We start from the raw sequence: 13957 nt of genomic DNA on the forward strand, positions 1-13957 counted from the left end.
ATGGAGAGATGGCAGCCCGTGTTCCTTGGTTTTGGTTGGTTTTTGTTTTGTTGTTTTTTTTTTTTAAGAAATTAAAGACAATAATTTGAATTATCTTCCACTCAAGCAGTTTGCTTTATTTTCCGCTTCATACAAAATGGTGGAGCTCGACCGGTCGGTGTCACTGCCTGTTCCTGGTGCAATGCTGCTGTCTGTGTTCACAACGTGGCAAGGGAATGTCTGAATCCAAAGCTGTTTTCATTGAAATCTTTTTTAAAAAATCATGAAAACATTTCTATTAGATTAAAAAGGATTTTACAAACAACTCAGGTGTGGCCTAAGCTATTTCAGTGTCCGTTCAGCTGGGAACACAACCCGCGGGGCGAAGGCAGGTGCGCGGTTGCGGCCGGGGGCGGGCCGGGGTCGCGCCTCAGCGGGGGAGCTGGGCGTCGCGGGGCAGCACGGCTGGGTTGTGTGTGGAGCTGCTGCTGCTCCACGCGGAGAGGAGAGCGCGGCTGTGTGCGTGTGTGATGGGAGCCGGGCCCGCGGGGCTGCGCTGCCGTGAGGCGCTCCCCAGGGCCGATCCGCTCCGTCAGATCGCTTCTGTCTGTGACAGCTGTCTGCCTTCACCCATCGATGGGGAAAGTCGTGAGGAAAAGCGCTACAAAAGCCAAGAAACTGGTAAGTTTAGAAGTCCGTGAGCGTGTATCCGCGCTGACAGCCGCTCGTGAGCAGCGCTGTGTGGAAACGGGCCGTGCCTGAGGCGGGAGCCCTCACGGCTCAGCGGGGAGCGCTGTGAGCGCAGGTGAAGCCAATGAGGCGTTATGCCCTGCGCTGAGGAGAAGGAGAAAGAAGGAGAGGAGAAGAAGAGGAGAGCCTCAGCCCGAAATGGCGGGCGGGCAGCGCGAGGCGGAACGCGGCCTCCGCCAGCTGCCCCGGCCCGGGCGCACCGGGTAGAGACGGGGACCGGAGGAGCGCCGCGGGGGGAGCTGAGAGAGGAGCCCCGAGGAACCGCGCGGTGGAGGTGAGCGCCGGGAGGGCGGCCCGCAGAACAGAGCCGGGACGGGCCGTGCGCCTGGGGCGGAGCGGGGCTCGGCGCCCGTAGCAACGGCGGCCTCAAACACTGCAGGCGCGTCCCCGAGCGGGTCGACGCGGACGGCCCGGAGGAGGGAGGGCCGCCGAGCCTGGCCGAGGGGCGCGGGTGTTTTGCAGGAGTCCGATGGCGGCCGCCGGAGCCTTCATCTGCCCGCGCTGCCGCATGGCCTTCGGCTCCCGGGCGCTGCTAAGGGCGCACCGCGAGCGGCTGTGCCTCGGCGGGCCGGGGGAGGAGGCGGGAAGGACGGAGGGACTGCGGGACCCCTCGGTAGTGCGTGGCCGGGCTTGGGCGCGGGGCGGGGACGCGTCCGCGGGCGAGAACGCGGGCTGCGGCCGCGGCTCCTCCGAGAGCAGCTGTGCCGCCCGTCCGTCTGTTGTTGAGCAGTTCCCGCCCTCCCGTCCCGTTTGCTTCTTCAAGGTCGCGGTGTCCCGGCACGAGGATCGCCCCAAGCACCGCCGTCTGCTCCCGCTCACCGGGCTCCCTCGGTTCTCTGTGGGACGTGAGGGCCCGGGGCGAGCCCGCGGGGCACCGCTGGGTGACGTTCTCACGCCCCGCGAGCGGGCGCTGCTCCGTGCCCCCGCTGCCAGCCGACCAGCAGAGCGGGTGAGACCGCCCCACCGGCCCCATTCGCCTGCAGCATAGTGCGGGGTCACCCCCGTCTCGTGGGCTCGGCCCCTACAGCCGTGGCTGCCTCTGTGCCCCAGGGAGAGCCCGGCCCGCCGCGAGGGGACCCACGGGCACCGGAGCTGCTGGAGGCTCATCAGCGCCACGTGGCTGAAATCCGGGCCAGGACGCAGCAGCTAGAGCAGCACAGAGAGCGTAGGCACCGGCACGGGGTGCGGGGCGATGGTTGTGGTTCTGGAGTGACCAAGCTGTGCGTCCCACAGAGCTGTGCCAGCAGCTGGCATTGCTGTGCAACAAGCATCTGTCACCAGAAATGAGTTGGACTGCAGAGCTGCTGCCAGACAAAGCTGGACACCAGCACCGAGGGTGAGCCCTGCTGCATGCTGCCTAGAAAGGGCCCATTGCCTGCTGGGCCCCTGTTTGCTCATATCCTCCTCAGGGATGCCCTACACCTCGACGCCCTCCTGCCGCCCTCTGGGCCGCTGGCAGCTGAGGCCAGGTGAGAGCTGAGGGTGGGGCGGGAGCCCAGCAGAACCCAGCAGATGCTCATGCCAGCATCATGGCAGGGCTCTGCGGCTCTCCTACCTGCGTGCTGGTGGCCGTGACGAGGCCACCCTGGCACAGATGTTAGACCTCCAGCTGGAGGCCATGGCACTTGAGAAAAACGCTGCACAGAAGATGAGCAAGTACCAGCCCCAGCGCAGAGCCCAGGGACGGGATACCATCACTGTTGAGGCGGCACGGGGCCTCGATGCGGCGCTGATGGCTGTGGAGCTGGAGAACCAGCGGCTCGAGGATGAGCTCCTGGCATTGAAGGTCCGGAGGGAGATGCGAGCTGATGTTGGTGGGTGACTGGGAAATGGAGCAATGCCCATTTGTCTGTGAGGCGGCAGCTGAGTGTGTCTGAGCTGCTGTTCCCCAGGATCGCTGGCAGCCCGGCAGAATGCAGAGCTGGCTCAGCTGAAGGCAAATGTGGAGATGCTGCTGCGACGCCAGGCAGAGGGGATGGAGCCGCACCCGCCCCCCGTCGTTCTCCCACCGCCCGTGGCCCCTCCGCTCCCTCCAGCCTTAGCGGTGAGTCTGGTCCTCGTGTTGCAGGGTAACTCTCACCTTGGGAGGGCCTTTCCAGGGTGCTGACTTGGTACTTGCTCCCTGACTGCACTGGGGCGCGTTCCCTGTGTAAGTGCCAAACTGCAAGTGTGATTTGCTCCCGGTGCCCAGGGGGCCCACCCCCATTAAAGCTTCCTTTTTCTTTCTCCAGGAGCCAATAAGGACAAGCAGCCCCACAGCCTCCAGCCGCCCACTTGCGCCCTCCAACCTCCCCGGCATCTTCTTTGGAGCCCTGGATGACCCCCCTCCTACTCAGGAGGCACCAGCTCAGCACAAAAGCCCTGAGAGGTGAGGTCAGGATGAGCTGTGCCCTGTCCCATTGCTCAGGCAACAGTGAGAGCTGCTCACCCTGACTTTTGATAAGGGACTGTTTTTGTGACGATGCTCACTCACATTCTTTTTCCCCCCTCCCCTACTGCTCATTCTATTAAGACACATCTCAAGGTACATTTAGGAAAAGCTTAACAGGAGGCATTCAAGGCTCAAACCAAGGAGCAGCAAAACCCGTGGCAAGATTTCCTCTATCATCCTGGGGCTTGTGGTGGGTGTGTGAAATAAATGGCTTCTACCTACAGCTCTTCACCTCCTGGCCTTTTTCAGCGTACAGACTATGAAGTTTGCAGTCATATCCTGAAGAACAGAGCTGTACTACTGCTGCCAAGTCAGATGACACAGAACCAGCACCAACTTTGCAAAATGCAGTTCAGCCATAGCAAGCCAGGAGTGCAGGGAGGGAGCACACAGGGACTGCAGCCTTCTGCTGCTGCAGCACACAGGAGCAGGGATGGGACCACACCACAGTAACTGGCCAGAGAGATGCTAACAGCCTTGCCTCCCCTGCACCTTCCTACAGGCTCAGGGCTTACACTGCCTCCTCTTGCCCCAGCTCAACCCTTTTGCAGCTCTATGTAGAAAAGCAAGGCTGCAGCACAAAAGCAGGGAGGAAGGAGCTTGAGAGAGGAAGAGGGTCAGAACAGGGAACATTTGCTTACAATCTTTATTGAAGTCATACAAAAGTTGCCAAAAAGTGAAAAAATACACTATATACAAAACCATTTTCCTTTGAAGGAGAGGAGTGTCCAAAGCTAAAGAATTATCATACTGTGCTTTCAACTGCAGCCCCTGGTTCTGCTTGTGGCCTTTTCTCTGTCTAAAAGGAAAGAGAAGTATTTGATTTTTAAAAATCAAACACTGCATTACAGCACCAACTCATGCAGCAGTCAGTTTCTTTAATTTCAAGACGTAACCATGCATGCTTTGCTCATCGCCAGAGCCCAGAACTACTCTGAAACAGTAAAAATTGTAGGCCAAGTTAAGGATTTCAAAACCTTTAAACTTTCTACTACAGAAACGCTCTGGAGAAGGGCTTCGTGCTGTTGTTCAACCCGAATCACACATGCAGGGCCCCAGCACGTTTCTGTCCCACCCTTTGGCTGCAGGTTGCCAAAGCTGGCATCTTCCCAGCTCACTCAGTGTCAGACACCTCAGTACAACATGCAGCTTGGGAATATTCCCCATCTTGTGGGAAGCTTCTGAAGACCAACAGGCAATAAAGTATATCAGCAACAGATGAAACCATGCACAAAACCATGCCTGAACAGAGGGGGAAGAAAAAATATATATATATATGCACAGAGTCCTGACTCAACTGCCCACCTCCTCTTCCATTTTTTCTGCAACCTCATTTCCACTGGGGGCAGCGTCACCACCGCCACCATTGACAGCCGGTTCTGCTTTAGATTTCTTAGCTTCATTGTCTCCCTGGTGGGTCTCCTCCTCTGGTTTCCTCTGAAGACAAAATTGTTTAGTCTTCACTATGTACAAATTGAAGTATTTTTAGAAAGTTAGCATCTAGATATCATTATACATTACTTACTTAAGCTCTACTTGCCAGGTTCAAGAACTTAAGCGTTAGGATTTAACCAAAGCTCTGAAGCACAAACATCTCAACATATAACCAGAAGGATTATGCAAGTGCCAGTAGCTACAGTGCTGAATTATCCTTATACTTTGACAGGGGAATGAGCTACTGTTGAGCTAGGTAACAGCTAAGTGAATAGAGGCTATTTACAATCACCTGTGTAAAGCAGATCAAAGCTGCTGCTGACAGACTTGAGCTCAAAGCAGGCAGTGTAACACAAGGCAGGCTGTGTCATAACAGTTTGTAATATAAAAACTAAGAGCCCATACAGGATAACTAGCAGTATGAACAACTCTGGAAAGTCCCTATACTCTTAAAGGAACCTTGTATTCAACATATCCTGTTCTCTGAGTAAGAGACAGCATGGCTACACACTAGGGCTGGCTTTGCTATTTTTCAAGTTCAATTCTCTGTTTCCACTTGGAAAGAAGGGAACCCAACTCAGCCTGGTTGTGTCTTCATCTTAATTTTTCAGTATCTACAGGCTGCCCTGCTCCTCCTGCAGTTCCTCCAGAGCAGGGCATCTGCTCAGGGGACATCTCCAGAGGGCAAACAATTCAGCCTGCAATTACATCACTGTGGTCAGGCACGGTGCTGACCCAGCACCAACACATCTGGAGCTGGGCGGTTCCCACACTGATCACCTCCCAGTGGAAAGGAGTTTTACACACTGTTTTTGTTACTACTTTTAAGTGTTCTTCCAGGCTCCATAGTAAAAGCTCTAAGCCAAGAAATCCAACTATAGAGGGCAAAACGCCAATACTCTGACAAGCTGTTTATTCTCTTGGTCATTGCTGGACTCACCTTTTTCCTGACCAGGTGAGAGATGTCTGTAACACACTGAGATGCTCCATCAGCAGCTTTTCTTACTGGAATCTATTAAAGAACAGACACTGACACGTCAATAACAGCAAGCCATAATCCTTAAAGCAGACATGAATTCTCAGCAACTTTCTCTGCCCAACTTACTGTAGAAACAGAGCCGCTGCCCTCACTTTGTGCAAAACCAGATGTAGTTCCAACCTAGAACAGCAGAGAAATAGTTAACAACACCTACTGTCACCTATTCACAAAAGGCCAGTACACAGTTTAGGAAATGGCAGGAAATCCAACTGTGTCTTACTGCATTCTACTTCTGCACTTACATACAGCAGAGACAGAACAAAAGCTCGTGTAGCAGTGTAACACTCAAGTCTCACATTTGACTCAGACTTATTGCTTAGAACCCTAACAAATTCAAGTTTAGGTTGGAACAATTAATTTCAACATATTTGCTATTAATCCTATCGTTAGATTTAACTGCATTAGTTAACTTCTTGCTCTGTGTGAAGTCTCAGCTTCTCCCATTACTGGTTTACTTCAAGCCTCGCTAGAAGAACGTTTGGTTCAAAGGAAAACACAGGATGCACTAACCAGAGTTGCTTTCAATGCCAGCTCAGCTACCCTTGCACTCTTTTGAGACTCCTTTGAATCCTCTATCTTTTCTTTGATTTCAGGGAGGAGTCCCTTCAGTTCTTCAATCTCCTTCTCATCTTCGGGGGAACCACTTTCTGCCTTCTTTATTCGTTCAGTAAGCATTGCTGGAATGACAAAGTTACCATGGCAAAAAAAGCCTGAAGGCAAAGCAGCTGTCTCATTACAAACACCACAGGGGCAAGTGCCCACCAACAGATGCTGTTCTGACAGTCCTGATGTTGGTATGGCCTGTTAGTGAACATTTGCATTGCAGACTAGGTTTAGGGCAATTTAAAGTTAGTGCTGACCCACAAAAGCCCTTTAGTTAGCGAGGCCATTTTGGAGAACTTACCCATTCTCTTGTCAATGACTTCTACAGATTTACCAAACTGCTGGACTGCCTCATCAAACTGGCTGTTGTAGTGGTAGGCCAGGGCCAGCTGGTAGTGGCTTTCAGCCAGCAAGCGGTCATGAGCTTCCAGGTATTTCTGCTGCAGGGCCAGACAGGCCTGAAACTCCTCTATAGCTTGCACATAGTTCTCTATAGAAGCAAGACACAAAGTCTTTACAAAGAACGTATTTTACATATTTCATTCCACCTGATGTGGTCTGAAAAGAGAACTGTTGTGGAATACAGGCTGAGCTCAGTAACAGCATGCTTCCCTGTCGTCAAATGACAGTGCTCGCAGTCCAGCACTGCTTAGGGTCCACTTCCCCATCTCCTCTCAAGGGGGCTCTGCGTATTTACAACACAGTAACCTAAGGAGGCTTTCCCAGTTTCTAAAGCTAACCAAATCTCCATGAAACAATGCTGTGTTCTGCTTTAGCCTGATAGTACACCACTTCTAACACAAAGCTCTTTTGCTGCTCCAGGGAAGCACAGTACAGCCTCTTTAAGAAACTTCCTTGGGTCCCCCATTAAGAAGTTTATCCTATGGCTGTACTGTTATAATTAGACAAAATTGAGCTGTTTTCATTTTTAACCACTCCCCAACCTTCTCAGCCTTAAGTCACCTCCACTCATTTTTGAGTGTGAAATTAAACATGGCAATATGTAACTTAGCACTTCACACACAACAATTAGCACTACTTACCAGATTCAATGCTGACTTCTCCTAGCTTTAGATGAGCTTGAGCTGCATGAAGCTGAGCTTCTTTTGTTTCTTGCCTAAATCAAGGGAAAAAAGCTGTTTTCAAGACTTCAGAATATGCAGCATCATGCGACACCACCTCCCAACTGAGGGAGTTTCTCTAGCAAACGTTCAAATTACAGCCTTAGATTTTACCTCTTATAGATGACTTTGGCCAACTCCAGCATGTCCCAGGCTAGCTCAAGATTTCCAATTTCTTCCTCCTCACTTTCCTGTAAAGACCAGAAATGCATAAAATATTAAGCTACTTGGATACATACCACATTAAACAACTTTATGCTTTTAAGCAGAATGCATTTAACCAAGAGATGAATGCTTTGCTGATAAAAGGAGAAATGTGTAACAGTTCATTATATCAGCTCACACTTTGCATGTTAGTATGAAGGTGTTAAAGTGGAACTTAAATTTACATTGTCAGTTGATATGGGCTCCTCTCTCTCCTCCTGCCCCCAGAAATAACAGGATACAGAATACAGGATAAGCAGCAATTTTCTCCTATCAGTAAGTTTTTTAGTGTGAACTGCTACGTCAAGATAATTCACCAGATTTAAGCAGTGTTACACCTGCCACTGGATTCTCAGTCTCTATCACCACTTACTGGACTGAGTGCACTCAAACTAAGTAACCAGACAGCAAGAACAGACAAAGAACTGTTACAATTAACTTCAGTGAGAAACCAAGGCCAGCCTCCCCTCAACCAGGCTGCCTCAATGACCTACAGAGCACAAGCATTTATTTCAGTGCAGCTGAACAAGCACCAGTTTACAGACAAAAATCCAACGACCCTAATGGCCCTGTTAGCTACCACTGGTTTCACCACACAGAACGTATTTCCTGTACAGGACTTAACAAAATACACGTGAGCTTTCACAAACTTAACGATCTTCACATGACATTTAGACAGACATTGCATTCAGGAGCACCAACACCAGAGCTCAGCAACCTCACCTTGTCTTCCGCTGCCAATTCGTTCTCCTTGTCATCTTCAGCTTTCTCATTTTCTTTATCTTCGTCTTCAGATTCTTCTGTTTCTGGGAGGAAAGCAGATGAATGAGCACACTTGTTGTCACTGTGCTGCTTCACACGGAGCCAGGCAGAGTATTTTATCCAGCCCTTATCCTTCCAGTGAGAGGTTAGAAGTGTGATTAAGAGCAGCACAGGTAAAATTATTCTCAGCAACAGCCATCTTGCTGAAAACATTGGGCTCTGTGAACTAAGGTAGCTCCAGGCAACCTCAGTTTACATTTTAAAATTCAACTTCATAATGCCAGCATGGAAACTTACCTAAAATTGTTCTCACTAACACGTGGTGAATTCCCACTGAAGCCATGGAATCCTGAGCAGCCCTAGAGGTGCTGGTCAGTTGCTGGGACTTCATGCTACAGATAACAAGCATTTTCAGCAAGATAACTGCCAAGCTGTGTACAGATAAGTCTTTCTGAATTCAGGTTCCTCACTTCAGATGTTTACAATGGTATTGATGAACCTGCTGTCATACTGTGGTAATTGGCTTTGATATCGTGGGACTTTTGCATCATCTGCTCTACCAGGAATCTTTGAGGTGTGCCCCTAAGGAATCTAATCACTTGAAGAACACCTAATTTGTGTGACTTTAGCTTCAAGTCAACCAATTCACTGTGACCACTGACTAGTGCTAGAATAACAGGAGCTTGTTATGGTGATTAGAGAACCTGCGAGCCGCTCAGTCCAACTGCCAAGGAGTACACATCAGCCAGAGAGGGCCAAAATAATTAAGTACATGGACAGCCTGACCAAATGTAAAACAGAACAGATGCTGGCCATACACCAGACTAGGATGTTCAAGGGGGTCCTCATACCAACAAGAGTTTGAGCAAAAGGAAGCAGTGTGTACATAAACAGTCCAATGAGGAAGGGTGGGTAACTGTTCTGAGTTTACATTCAGTCACACTCTGGTCAGACACCTTCCTAGGCAGCTGCTTCAATGCTGTGCTCACTGCACTGGGCAGTACAAGTCCTTCCAGTATCCAGAGCTACTTGATCTGCACTCCTGCCTCTCTTCAACAAGGCTCTTCCTGTGCAGCTGAGCTAATGATAAGCCAAGTTTCAATTAGCAGCCTATTGATTAACTTGTCTAACAGAAATCCATGGCCTACTAAGGCCATGCAGATACTACTGCAGCAAAGATACAGGTTTTACCAGGCAACTTTAACCCTGTCAACAGCCATAATGATGCGGGGAAGCAGAATGGCAGAAAAAGCCAGGTACCTGCAGAACTGCACTAGATGGAAGCAGTGAATCTGCAGGTTCCAAGGCAAATTAGATTTAGGTTCATCAGCCAAATTCTCATTTTCAATTACTGCTAGGAAGACTCCCATAGAAAGTTACTCCCTGCCCTCTGGAAAGCAAATTTATCACTTCATTATATATTCAGCACTTCTTATTTTTCTGCTCCACTGTTTTAAAGTATGGTTATAACCAGAGGCAACTCGTGAGTTATTTGAAGGTTAGTGCATTAAACCCAGACATGCAAGGAACATCCATTCAGTATTCTCCACCAGCCCAGCCTTTACTTACACATTTCACAGCGCTGTAAGTTTGCTTTACAGATTTGCTTTGCAGTTAGTTAAGCGTTAGTCTAAAGAAACCGAGATGATTCTCTATTTCTTGAAACTTTACTGAAACCAGTTACTCAGATATAAAATCCTTCTAAATCCCCTTTTTCCTCGTTTTAAGGCAAACAGAAAATTCTGAATGGAACATTTTACCCACGGTTAGCCAAATCCAGCAAGTCATCCACCCACAAGTACTTTTCTTCTCACTGTTACCTTCTCCCTCTTCCATCTGGTCATCTTTCTCTTCTTTTTCTACCTTAGCACCTTCATTCTCTTCCATCAGGTCATCTTTCTTTTCCTCTTTCTCTACCTTAGCAGCCACTTCAGTTTTTTCTCCTGTAACATTAGCTGGATCTTCACCCACTTCAGACATAGGCTCTTTTGAGGAATCCATCTCTTTAGATTCACCTGGTTTCTGTTCTGGAGCCGCCTCCACTGACTCCTTCTCCTCCACCTTCTTTTCAGCTGCTTCTGCTTGTTCTTCTGCAGCTTCTTTCTGCTCTGCCATGACCGCTGCCTGCCCTTCTGCTGCCCCTTCTTGTGACATTGCCTTCTCCTCCACAGCCACTTCTGCCTGCCCTTCTATAGACTCTCCCTTTTCCACAGCTGTCTCAGTTTCTGTTGTTTCTGTTGTTTCTGCCGTCTGCTCTCCTGCCCCTCCCTTCTTTTCTGCAGATGCTTCTGCAGCTTCATCCTCTTCCACAGCTGCCTTCACCTCCTCATCCAACACTTCCTTCATGCTGTTCTTCCCCTCAGTTGCCTCTGCTTCTTCACGTGTGTTCTGCTCTTTTTCCACTGCCTTCTCTTCCACAGCTGCTTCTTCTGTATTCTTTTCCACAGCTGTCTGCTTGTCACGCTCTTCTGAATTTATTTTCTCCACAGAAGTCCCTGTCTTCTCTTCAGACCCTTCAAGCTTTACCTCCGTATCTGTAACTGTGTCTTCTTTTAGCTTTTCTGTAACATCTTCCATTTCAACGTCCTCTCCTTTGATTTCCTTCTCAGTTAGCACTGAAGACTTCTTCACCTCTTCTTTCTCCCCCATGGCATTATATACCTGTTCTCTTAACTCCTCCCTTGCTTCTTCTACATGATTGAGGAAGCATAAACATTTCTTCGAGTTTAGTGATAAAGACATTAACGGGCACTGATAATACCACCCTCCGACCCTCCAGTGTGTTGGTTTGTCATCAGGTTAGATGGCATTCCATTCCTAAAAGCTCTTTTTTCAGAACACAAGGAATTAGGATGGGATGCAACCAACGTAACTCAAACTAAGCAAACCCCTTCCCCAGACTGCATTATTGCAAGCAGCTGCTCAAGCAGTGTGCAGTTTGCGCTAGCGATTTTAGTCGCAGCTAAGCAAGAGATGCCAGTGTTTTAATAGTCTGGATTACAGGAATTCCTGCATTATCTCCAGCTGCCCAGCACAAAGCAAGTATCGTTCTTGGATATTTTCAATACTGACCTGTCCTGCTACACACACTGTACTGCTACAAGGTTATAAAGCAGTTCAAGTTGACCCTGAAGCTTAAGAAAGCAAGCTTGAATGCAGCGTTTCAGAACACAGACATCTGGTGACCCCTGACACATGCTTAAGCAATAAGTTCATTGCAGGAGTTTTGTTCATCTTTAAGCAAGATAAGAAGACCAAAAAAATCCATTTTGGCTGCAGAAGTTTCAACAGAATGATTCTGACTACCCAGGACATCAATGTACTGACTTAGACCAGTCAGACAAAAGCACAGCTTGTACCTCTGTGACACAGCTGACAACTTTACATACCATCAACAGCCGGCAACGCGGAATCATCTTCAGCTTTTTCTCCTTCCTCTTCAACCTGCACCCCTTCTAAGGCATTTCCCAATACACCATTTTCCATTCTAAAAGAAGGAAGAGATCATTATCACTTGGCTCTCGTAACTACATCGCTTAACTGTGGAAGCTGCACCACCACAGCACGTTCCACCCAGCATAACCCTGCCCACCAAGGGACAAAGCCCCACTGCCCAGCCAGGCTCTGGGTGCCTGAGTGTTACGTGCTTCCCTGACACACCAGGTGCTTATGAGATGAAGCTATTTACTAATGTTGCAGATATCCATACTGCTCTGGAGGAAAACCATCACTGTCTTCTGTGTCATGGAAGAGCACTGCTACCAAGAAACACTGCTTAAATAGCAAAGAACAAACCACAGTATGTTATCAGATTTCAAAGCAGCATAGCTGTTTTCCACCAGAAGCATTATTCCTAGCAGCATTTTTCATTCTCAGTTACCAAGCTTTAAACCAGTCCCTTCAGGAAGAAGCATACAGTCACTGCTCAGCTACAAACCAACCCCCTGAAGGAAGCACACCATGCATTCGAGGACAGCCACTGTAAACAAACAACCATTAGCATACCTTGCCAACTCCAGGAGCGATTTTCCATAATAAAAAAAAGCTTCTGCACACTCATCCGCTGTCTCGCCGTACTTTTTACCCCTAGAAAAGTAACAAAGCATTGTTTGCCTGTGCTTCATTGCGAGGATTTGATACCTGAGCTTTACAGACAAAAGCTTCTGGACAGCAGCAGTTTCATGGTTCACTCAGCACTGCGAAGGAAGGATGAAAGCCCCGCTTGCTTACACAGAGTTGGCTCTCAGAAGCGTCCAGCAGAGCAAGTTAATTAAGAATCCGAGAAGCATCACCTTCAGAGACTGACTGAGTGACAACTGCATCGCTCCCACATGAACGATCGCATCAGAGCCTCGCCAGGAGAAAGAAGACATCAGATCCCTTTTCCTCCCTGATGGCACACCCACCATCACGCTGTCCCGCACCTGAGTTAACTTCACAAGCCTGCACTCCCCTCGGCGTAACCACAGCAGCACCGCAACCAGCTCAGCCTTCCCCACGCCCAGCAGCGCAGGTACAAACACAGGCGCTCCGATACTCACAGCAAGCTGGCAGCTTCCTGGAAGGCGTTCACGGCAGCCGGGATGTTCCCCATCACCAGGTGCTTCTGTCCCAGCCCAAGCAGCTTCTTGGATTCCGCGTCCACGTCCACGCTGCAAAAAGGAGCCCAACGGGGGACCCTGTGAGCTTCTACGGGTACGAGAGGCGCCGGGCGGGCTGCCGCAGCTCGGCCGGATCCGCGGGAGCCGCACGGCGCAGCTCGGAGCGGGGCCTCACCTGTCCGTTCCGTCCGCGGACGTGGAGGGGGCGGCCAGGTCCTCTTCCATCCTGTGCGGGCGGAGCGAGCTGTGAGCGGGACGGGACGCGCGAGGGCCGGCCTCGGAGCGGCGCCGACGGCCGCGGCAGGGCCGGAAGAAGGCCGGGTGCTGACGGGCGGCCCCGGCCCGGCCGCCCCTCTCAGACAATGGGCGCTTCCCGCCTTCCCGTCGCCCCGCCCCCACCGTTGGCGCCAAACCCCACGGCGGCTCCTGACGGGCTGAGGGCCCCGCGCCACGTGACCGCGCCCTCCCACCGCCCTCCCCTCCGGTCCACCCCGCCCGGGCGGGTCGGGCGGCGTCGGCTGCCCCCAAAAAAGATGGCAGCGGCCGCGCAGGGATCACGTGGTGGCTCCGCGCGAGCCGAGCGGGCCCGGCTGGCCCCGGCGAAGCGGGGCGGCGCGAACCCCCGCGCGGGGGAGAGCGACGGGAAGAGGGTGGCCGGCCCGGCCGGCACCCCCAGCCCCGCTCCCCTCCCCGCCGTGGGGGAGCCCGCCGCCCGCCCGCCGCCGCCGCCTCCGCGGTCGCCCGCACGGAGTCGAAGCGGCCCCTTTCCTCTCGCCGCCCGCCTCGACGCGCCCGGGTCTCCCCGCGCGGCCCTACCTATCCGAGGCGACCGACGCGGGCTCAACGCAGCGTGCGGCGGCCGAAGATTGCATGGAAGCTACGGGAGAGAGGGGCGGCGGCGGCAGAGTGCAGCCCCCTACCCCTCCGGCTGCCTATATACCCCCCAGGACACGCCCCGGCCCGCCTGGCGGCGCGCGCACGCCGTAGGGAGACTACCGCTCCCAGCATGCCGCGCGCCCGCACTCTGCGGGGC

At 51.4% G+C, this 13957-nt stretch overlaps 2 protein-coding genes across 4 annotated transcripts; one reads left to right on the top strand and one right to left on the bottom strand.

The window, feature by feature from the left end:
• The first annotated feature begins 375 nt into the window (after nucleotides 1-375).
• Nucleotides 376-3383, top strand: CCDC17 (coiled-coil domain containing 17). Of its 3 annotated transcripts, XM_052666993.1 has the most exons (9): nucleotides 376-1342; nucleotides 1493-1678; nucleotides 1780-1894; nucleotides 1963-2065; nucleotides 2139-2198; nucleotides 2266-2543; nucleotides 2622-2782; nucleotides 2964-3097; nucleotides 3242-3383. In XM_052666993.1, the coding sequence occupies exons 1-9, from the start codon at nucleotides 1199-1201 to the stop codon at nucleotides 3261-3263; spliced, it is 1203 nt and encodes a 400-aa protein (XP_052522953.1). In that variant the 5' UTR covers nucleotides 376-1198; the 3' UTR covers nucleotides 3264-3383. The 3 variants fall into 3 exon arrangements, with proteins under 3 accessions (XP_052522953.1, XP_052522952.1, XP_052522954.1); XM_052666992.1 differs by having other exon boundaries at nucleotides 376-1678; XM_052666994.1 differs by lacking the exons at nucleotides 2964-3097; nucleotides 3242-3383 and having other exon boundaries at nucleotides 376-1678; nucleotides 2266-2515; nucleotides 2622-2766.
• Nucleotides 3384-3792: 409 nt separating this feature from the next.
• On the bottom strand, nucleotides 3793-13881 carry NASP (nuclear autoantigenic sperm protein). Its single transcript, XM_052666990.1, has 15 exons — nucleotides 13741-13881; nucleotides 13100-13150; nucleotides 12865-12975; nucleotides 12329-12409; nucleotides 11713-11810; nucleotides 10144-11013; nucleotides 8285-8367; nucleotides 7472-7548; nucleotides 7280-7353; nucleotides 6538-6726; nucleotides 6144-6310; nucleotides 5700-5753; nucleotides 5535-5606; nucleotides 4466-4597; nucleotides 3793-3959 (listed from the first exon to the last, which is right to left on the bottom strand). The coding sequence occupies exons 1-15, from the start codon at nucleotides 13794-13796 to the stop codon at nucleotides 3906-3908; spliced, it is 2169 nt and encodes a 722-aa protein (XP_052522950.1). The 5' UTR covers nucleotides 13797-13881; the 3' UTR covers nucleotides 3793-3905.
• Nucleotides 13882-13957: the final 76 nt, after the last annotated feature.

The sequence above is a fragment of the Tympanuchus pallidicinctus genome, unplaced genomic scaffold (assembly GCF_026119805.1).
Source record: "Tympanuchus pallidicinctus isolate F22 unplaced genomic scaffold, pur_lepc_1.0 scaffold7, whole genome shotgun sequence".
NCBI lineage: Eukaryota > Metazoa > Chordata > Aves > Galliformes > Phasianidae > Tympanuchus > Tympanuchus pallidicinctus.